Raw genomic sequence first — 9,241 nt, forward strand, 5'->3', positions numbered from 1 at the left:
TGTTCACATTTTATTCTAAGAATTTTTTTATTATAAAGTGATTCTTATATTACTAAGTTGTTTTGATTTCAACTTTGCTATTTTGTTTGATTTCAAGCTTTTGTCACAATTTATGATAATAGCATAAGATCTGGAATTTTAAAAACCTGACCTTGAGTACTGACTCCAAAATGTAGTAGCAATATAACTTTGGATGTGTTTAGCTTTTGAATATCAATGTTGAATCTATAACAGAGATATAATAATATCAAAATTAAACTGTTGTGATATATTGAACACTATAGGCTATAGCAATCTAGCTATACATTGTTATTTTTCCTCTTTGTTTACCATTGACTTCCTGCCACAGCATACATCCTACTTCTCTTCTAACCCTTTCTTTATCTTTTTTGGTGCTCTCTTATTTTTCCTCCTATATATTAAACTGGTGTTCAAAAAGAGATATTTTCTTCTGTTTAGTAAAATGGACTAAGAGTAGTGATGCTTAAGGAAGAATAGTAATTTAATAATTAGTTTTCCAGTTGCCATCATGTTGATTCTGACTCATGGGAACCCCATGTGTTACAGAGTAACTGCATGCCATAGTGTTTTTACGGCTACGAACTTTCAGAAAGATTGCCAAGGCATTTCTTCACAGGCTTTGCTGATAGGGTTCGAACTGACAATCTTTCAGTTAGTAGCTGTGTATTGGGTCATCACAAGCCAGGGCTGACTTGATAGCAGTTAACAATACACATGCACACATAAGCATACACACATACATTTGTAATTTTATTAGCTAAAAGCTAAAATGTATCAAGGACAAGCTGTGTATCAGATACTTCTCTGGGTACTTTTCATGTATTAGCTCATTTAAATGTCACAACATCAATTAAGGGAGTGAGGTACTATTATTATCCCTATTTACTGCTGAGGAAAACAAGATAATTAAAGTCATACCAAGGGAAAGAATACAGTAGAGATTTGAACCCAGATTGTCTGAAACCAAAGCCTATGAACTCAATGGCTAAACTATATTGCTTTCTCTGGAGGTTGGGATTAAAAATGGTATTCTCCCCTAGGAAACTGAGTTTCCAGTGGGTTAGACAAGCCATTTATTGATAATACACGAAGCAAAAATTACTCCAACAGAAGCATGAAGTTCTTCTGAAGTCCAGAGGGACTTCAGAGAGGAAATGATACTTGAAATACAACGCAAATATTGAAAGAAAGGGGGATACAGTTTTTATTAAGAAACAAAACTGACAAATATGTGGTTTAACCACACTTACATGTGCTGTAAAGGAACAGTTGCAGGTTACACAAGAATTTGTGTCTGGCTGACAACCATTTGTCATTTCAGACTTTTTAAAAAACTTAATATACATGGAATCATGCTATAGTCTTTTGGGCATCTTTGCTCACGAGTGACTTTTTTTATTTTTTAAATTCCATATATCCATGCACATGCAATGTTCAGAACAGACAAATGTACAGAGATAGAAAGTAGGCTAATAGTTTCCAGGGGCTGAGGTGAGAAGAGAATGGAGAGTGATCATCCACTAAACAGGGGCCCCCTCTAGGAACTATGAAAATGTCCTGGAATTAGGTAGAAGTGATGGATGCTACAACCAGGAACTCACTAAATGCTGCTGAATTGCATGCACACTTTAAAATGAACAATGGGTAATTTTATTTTATGTGAATTTTACCTCCACTAAAAAAAAAAAAGGGGGGGGGTAGCACAGATAGCCGTTGGCCCAGACCATTAGTTTGATCTCATTGATTTTGGAGGGATAAGACCAGCGAGGCAAGGGAGAAGGGAGATACTGTGGAATCACAGAGGTTGAGGGGTGAACTAGCTCTTTCAACTCAAATTAGAAGCAGGACTGACAGATGTGATAGGAGATGAAGGAAGAAAAAGCCCTGAGATGGGAAGAAGGGCAGTGAGTTCTGCTGCTCCTTTCCTGTGTAATACTGCATCTAATTTTTCTCTCATTTGGGCCTCAATCTCCCTAATTCTTACGGGTAGTGATAACACTAAGTTATATAAGATGCTTCTTGACCCTGAAACCCTAAGGATTTTATCATCCTTTAACAGTGAAAGCCATCTAGGAATGAATGGAGACCACAACAGTCTGGGTGGAGGAAAGACTACAGAAGGGACTTACCAAAGGGAAGGGTGAGGAGGAAGGTGCTGAGGAAGCCTCCACTGATTTATTCTGTACAGAAACAGGAACTGGAGGGAAGAACCTTAAAGTGTTCTGTGTTCCTTCTCCCCCTCTACAGTGTGGCAGGAAGCAGAGCTGGTAGAGAAAGGACAGTGTTCTTAGACCATTCTCCTAGGCCATGAGGTAGATACCTTCTAGGGCCTTGGGAGCAGCCTAAAGAGAAATTCTTCACCATTGTGGTCAAGAAGAGGAAGAATTTGGAGCTGTGATGCTTTCACCCATACAGAGGAGTTTTCCCAAGGAGCATGGAATAAAGGCCTCCTGCTCTTGAAGTTACCCTATGCATCCAGGAAGTGGCAGGGTGGAAGGCAGCTAGCATCTCCAAGTGGCTTGGGTCATGGAGGACAGAGTTCATGATTGGGTATACAGTAGCAACCTTAGGGGTGAGATATCCCTGCATGTGGGTGTCCCTGATGAAAGAGTAGGAAATGAGGGTTGCCAATGTGGGTGAGGTCTCTGTATCTCTGAATCTTGTGCATGACAGCATATATCTAAGGCATTTTGGCCCCATCATCAAGGACTGGAAGGGGATGTGGACTGGTCATCCTGTTGATCTCTTTGTAGACTTTCTCTGGACGATGAGTTTCTTAACAAGGAGGAAAAGCATACAAACAGAGGATGGTGCTGGAAGTCACAGTACCAAGGAAGAAAAGCAAGAGGACCATGTGGAACAGATCCTTCTGGTAGAACTCCACAGGAAGGGAGCATTACTGGGTGAGAGCTAATCCTCATTGTCTCCAGATTTCCAGTTTCTGTGTCTTCTTTCTGACCTGTCCATTCCCATGATGTCCTGTGCAAGTTTTCTTTCTTTTTTTTAAATTTGTTATTTTTTAGGAGCTCTGGTAGCATAGTGGCTAAGGCACTTGACTGCTAACCAGAAGGCTGGTGGTTCAAACCCACCAGCCACTCCTCGGAAGGAAGGTTGGGCAATCTACTTACGTAGTGATACTGCCTCGGAAACCCAAGGAGGGGTCGCTATGAGTCGGGGCCGACTTGACGGCAAACAACAACAACAACAACACTATTATTTTCCTTCCTTCCTTCCTTTCTTCCTTTCATATTCAAGACCAACAGAGTAGGAAAAAGGATGGACTCTGGAGCCAGACTGCTTGGGTTCAAACCCAGGCCCTATTGTTCACTAGCTTTGTGTCTTTGGGAAAGAATTTAACCCCTCTATGCCTTAGTTTTCTCATCTGGAGTTGTTTTGATATATTCATCAGTGGATTTTTTATATTTATGTTTTTGCATGTAGTAATGAGCAAAGTGCTTCATCATATGAACATACTAGAATTTATCTATTTCACAGTTGATGAAATCTGTGTTGTTGCCATTTTGGGACTATTGTGAATAATAATAATAAAAAACCCAAAACCAAACTCACTGCAGCCGTGTGGGGTCCGACTCACAGTGACCCCTCCTTGAGTTTCCGAGGTGGTATCACTACGGAAGTAGATTGCCTAATGTTCCTTCCGAGGAGTGGCTGGTGGGTTTGAACCACCAGCCTTCTATGAATAAAGATGCTGTTAATTTTTTATGTCTTTCTTTGGAAGCACATATATAATTATTTTTTGTTGATACCTGAGTGGAGTTGCTGATTTATATTGCCTGTGTTCAGCTTTAGTAGTGATTACCAGTTTTCCAAGGGGGTAGTTTTCAAATATACTTTCTCTAGCAGTATATGAGAGTTCTCATGATTTTTACCAGGATTTCTTGGTAGAAAAGGCTGAAGAAAAGGGTTCTTTCCCCTAGTGGCATCTGAAAGAAGGTGACTATTATTTAGGCACACAATGATGAAGAGCTGAGGTTCTGGAGTCAGATGGAGTTCAGTATAAATTCTAGTCCACCTATTACTAGAAATGAGTGGCCACTTTATCTTTAAATTGCTCTGAGTTATCTAGGACAAAAAAAAATGACATATCAGATAGAGTTTTTCTGATATTAATTTTTTTTCCCTAGGTAAAAGAGTAAGGAGTTCTGGTAGCATAGTGCTTCAGGCATTAGACTGCTAACCAGAAGGCTGACGGTTCAAACCCACCAGCCACTCCTTTGAAAGAAGGTTGGGCCATCTACTTCCATAGTGATACTGCCTTGGGAACCCAAGGAGGGGTCGCTATGAGTCACAGCTGACTCAAGGGCGGTGTGTTGTGTTTTGTTGTAGGTAAAGGAGGAAGCGAATGGGTTGAGTAATTCCACCTCACAAATATTTATTCAATACCAATTGTGTTTTAGACAATGCTTAGAGTAGTTCACATGTAACATTGCTTTCAATCTTCATAACAAACTTAAAAGAAAGGTGCTAACATACATTACACCATGTTGTGATATGTATCTACATATAATGTATATAATAATATATCTGTGTAATTGATAAACTGAAAATCCTGAGGTTAGGGATTATATTTTATTCATAGTTATCACTCTCAGACCTAGTACAATGCTTCCCCCAGAATAGGTACTTAATACATTAATCTGAAATGAGTGAAATAGTGAATACATGAATAGAATTGTAGCTCTCAGTTAGACAACTGTAGAACACTTGTAATCTGGGGAAAAGGTAATATTTATTCAGAGCTTTATGACAGGAAAGGAAGAAGAATCAATCGTTGGACAATATTGCCATGGCAATAGAAACTACGCTGGAGATTACATGATAGAATTTTGCAAAACCAGTTAATTATTCATTGTAAAAACCTTTTGTTCAACAAAACAAATGGTTACTATATACATGGACCATTCTGATGTAATATAGGGATCAAACTGACTATATCTGTGGAAAGGCAATTGAAGAAGCTAAACATCATCAGTCAGAAAAGTCCAGGGGCCACTATGGAACAGACCATCAAATGTTTATATATAAGTTCAAAGTAAAACAAAAAAATTAAAACATCCCACAAGAATTAAGGTACAACCTTGAGTATTTCTCATCTGAATTTAGAGACCATCTCATGAATAGATTTGATGCATTGAGCATAAAGGACAACAAACCAGATGAGTTGTGGGATGACATCAAGGACATCATAAGTGAAGAAACCAAAAGGTCATAAAAAGAAAGAAAAGACCAAAATGGAAGGCAGAAGAGATTCTGAAATTTGCTCTTGGCAGAGAGTAGCTAAATAAATGAAAGAAATGAAGTAAAAGAAGACAAAGTGAAGTACTGTAATGAAATGTGCAAAGATCTGGAGTTAGAAAACCAAAAGAGAAGGACATAGTTTGCATTTCTCAAGGTGAAAGAACTGAAGAGAAAATTCAAGCCCCAAGTTAAAATAACTGAAGGAATTCTATTGGTAAAATATTAAATGACAGGAAACATCAAAAGAAGATGGAAGGAATACACAGAGTCACTGTACTAAAAATAAATGGTTGATGTTCAACCCTATAAAGAGATGGCATATGATCAAGAACCAAGAACATTGAAAGAAGAAGTGCAACTACACTGAAGTTGGTGGCCAAAAACAAGACTCCAGGAATTGACAGAATACCAAAAATAAAACCAAACACACTGGCATCAAGTCAGATCTGACTCATAGCGACCCCTCCATGGATTTCCGAGGCAGTATCACTATGGAAGTAGATTGCCCAACCTTCCTTCTGAGGAGTGACTGGTGGAATTGAACCACCAGCCTTCTGGTTAGCAGTCTAATGCCTTAGGCACTGTGCCACCAGAGCTCCTGACAGAATACCAGTTGAGATATTTCAATAAATGGATGCAACACTGGAAGTGCTCACTCATCTATGCCAAGAAATTTGGAAGTTAGCTACCAGGCCAACTGACTGGAAGAGATTCAAATTTGTGCCCGTTCCAAAGAAAAGCAATCTAACAGAATGCAGGAATTATGGAACAATATCTTTAATATACACAAGTGAAATTTTGCTGAAGATAATTCAAAAATGGTTGCAGCAGTACATTGACAGGGAACTCAAGCCAGAAATTCAAGCCAGATTTAGTAGAGGACATGGAACAAGGAATGCCATTGCTGATATTAGATAGATCTTGACTGAAATGAGAGAATACCAGAAATTTGTTTACCTGTGTTTTAATGAGTATGCAAAGATATTTGACTGTGTGAATCACGTAAGTTAGGGATAACATTGTGAAGAAAGGGAATTTCAGAACACTTAATTGTGCTCATGAGGAATGTGTACATAGACCAAAAGGCAGTCGTTTGAACAGAATGAGGGGATACTGCATGATTTAAAATCAGGAAAGGTGTATATCATGGTTGTATCCCTTCACCATACTTACTAAATCTGTATGTTGAGCAACTAATCCAAGAAGCAGAACATTATGAAAAACAACACAGCATCAAGACTGGAGGAAGACTCATTAACCTGCTATATGCAGATGATTGGGAGCTCTGGTAGCATAGTGGCTAAGGCACTTGACTGCTAACCAGAAGGCTGGCAGTTCAAACCCACCAGCCACTCCTCGGAAGGAAGATGGGGCAATCTACTTCCATAGTGATACTGCCTCGGAAACCCAAGGAGGGGTCGCTATGAGTTGGGTCCGACTCGACAGCACATAACAACAACAACAACATGCAGATGATACAACTTTCCTTGCTGGAAGTGAAGATGGCTTGAACTACTTATTGATGAATACTAAAGATTGCAGTCTTCAGTATGGATTACCACCTCAAGATAAATAAAACAAAAATCTTCACAACTGGGCCAATAAACAACATCAGGACAAATGGAGAAAAGACTGAAGTTGTCAAGGATTTCATTTTACATGGATCCACAATCAATGCCCATAGAAGCAAGAGACAAAAAAATCAAAGGATGTACAACATAATTTGCATTGGGCAAATCTGCTGCAAAAGACCTCCTTAAAGTGTTAAAAAGAAATGATATCACTTTGAGGAGTAAGGCCATGTTCCCAATGCATGGATTTAATGAATACCAAACACTTTCAACTTCTTGGCAAATTCTCCTTGAGGAATATGATAAAATAACTTGAGAAAGACTGACTTCATTTTAAAACAAGTAAATATCTCTTTATTTTGGTTTTACTTACTGATCACTAAATATTAAGAACAGAATTTTTTAAAAGATGATTTTGCATATTGTTATATGTTTGAAACCTGCTCAATAAAAAAAATAAATGTTTTACAGGGTAAGGTGGTAATAATAAATTCCTATTTTCTAGTCTTGTAAAAAATAAATGAACTACTTTAAAGTTTCTAGTTAAGTGCCTGGAATATACTAACCAGTTAGTATGTTTGTTCTTTCTTTCTCTTCTTAACATTCAATCCTATTGGATCAACTAAACAATGTGACTAGGTGCACCAGTAATCTTTTCTCCCCACCTCTCTCACAAGATAGTATAAAAAATTATTGGTTAAAAAACACAGAAAGGTGAGATAAGCCATTTCTTTCAGAGAGGACAATGTTTAGTGTTTAACTTTAAATTGAACAATTGTACAACAAGCAGGGCTAGCAATATGTATATGTATACATACATATATATTATATATACATTATATTATATATGTATATATTATATATATATATAATGTATATGTACATTTATTGTTTTTGTTAATTGCCTTTGAGTTGTAAATCCATAGAGAAGTATATATACAACTTGTCTTTGTTATCTAGTGCTGCTATAACATAAATACCACAAGTTGATAGCTTTAACAAACAATTATTACAATAACAGTTTAGGAGGCTAGAAGTCCAAATTCATGGTGCCTTCTCTAGGGAAGAGAGCTCTAGTAATGTTGTGACTAAGGCATTTGACTGCTAACCATCAGGCAGGCCATTCAAAACCACCAGCCATTCCTCAGAAGGAAGATTGGGCAAACTACTTCCATAGTGATTCCTCCTCAGAAACCCAAGGAGGGGTTACTGTGAGTTGAATCTGGCTTGATGGCAGTGAGTTTGTTGGTTGGTTAGTTGGTTTTTTGGTCTCTAGGGAAGGCTTTTTCTCTTTGTAGACTCTGGAGGAAGATCCTTGTCTCTCCAGCCAGTTCTTGTTTCCTTGGAAATCTCTGTGTTGCTTGGTATCAATCTACCTCCACCTCTGCCCTGATTGCTTGTTTAATCTCTTTTTACATATCAGAAGAGACTGACTTCACTAGTTTCTCATTATTGCAATCATTAGGGATCCCTTGGGCAATAGTAAGGGTCTTCCTTACTCTGTTGGGTCTTCCTTCCTCTGAAGGCTCTTTGTTTCTCTGTTGAATTCTTATATTGACGTAGTCCTCTGTGCCAGCAGAAAGCAGGTCATCGCCCTTACTAGCATCTGCAAATGGGTTGAAAGAGTGGAGGTTTTGGATAGTGGACATATGATATAGATAAACATAGATGATTCCTTTTGCTTGGTGGAAACAGCCTAAGGAAGGTGGAGAAGAAGAAGGTGGGCAGTGGGATCAGAGTGTCAGGAAGTGAGGGGGTTCAAGAGAGATGCTGCTGAGTCCTCCAGGCTGCTCATTGACGGGCGGAAGGATTTAAGAAACAATCTGCTTGTGATGGTACCGTAATTGAGCATCCAGAATATGGAGAAGTGATTCAGCTACAGGGTGACCAGTGCAGGAGTATATGCCTGTGCCTTGTAGCGATTGGACTGGCCAGCTGTAGGTTCATGGGTTTTAAGTTTTTTTTTTTTTTAATTGTGATTTGGGTGAAGATTTACAGAGCAAATTCCCTTTCCATACAGCAGTTCTCATACACTTTGTCTCATGACATTGACCACAGTTTACCACAATGCAACAGCTCCCCTCCCACTTTCTCCCAATAGTTACCTATTCCCTTGTGTCCATCCCTCCATGACTCCTGCCCCCTGAGCTGTCTCTCTGTGCATAAGCAGCCCTTCTTTCTCCCATGATTGTTTTCTCCAAGGAGTGTATCTACCTGAGGTAAATGTTTAACTCATATGTCTGTCTTTTGTTTGGCTGGAAACCATGGGTGTAGGTTCAATTCCAGACCTGATGGGCAGCTAGGGGCCATAGCTTCAGTGGTTCCACCAGGCTCTATCAGACCAGCAAACCTGGTGCCCCCCTCTTTTTTTTTTTTTTTCCAAATGATTT

General features: G+C 38.8%; 1 protein-coding gene across 1 annotated transcript in view; it reads right to left on the minus strand.

The window, feature by feature from the left end:
* Positions 1 to 110: 110 nt before the first annotated feature.
* LOC103193921 (early activation antigen CD69) overlaps positions 111 to 9,241 on the minus strand; it is a 38,981-nt gene continuing 29,850 nt past the window's right edge. The window contains exon 5 of the mRNA XM_007937224.1: positions 111 to 225. Within this exon, the coding sequence (XP_007935415.1) occupies positions 111 to 225 (115 nt within the window). The remainder of the gene's footprint in view (positions 226 to 9,241) is intronic.

The sequence above is a fragment of the Orycteropus afer genome, unplaced genomic scaffold (assembly GCF_000298275.1).
Source record: "Orycteropus afer afer isolate SDZICR_OR568_19922 unplaced genomic scaffold, OryAfe1.0 scaffold00040, whole genome shotgun sequence".
NCBI lineage: Eukaryota > Metazoa > Chordata > Mammalia > Tubulidentata > Orycteropodidae > Orycteropus > Orycteropus afer.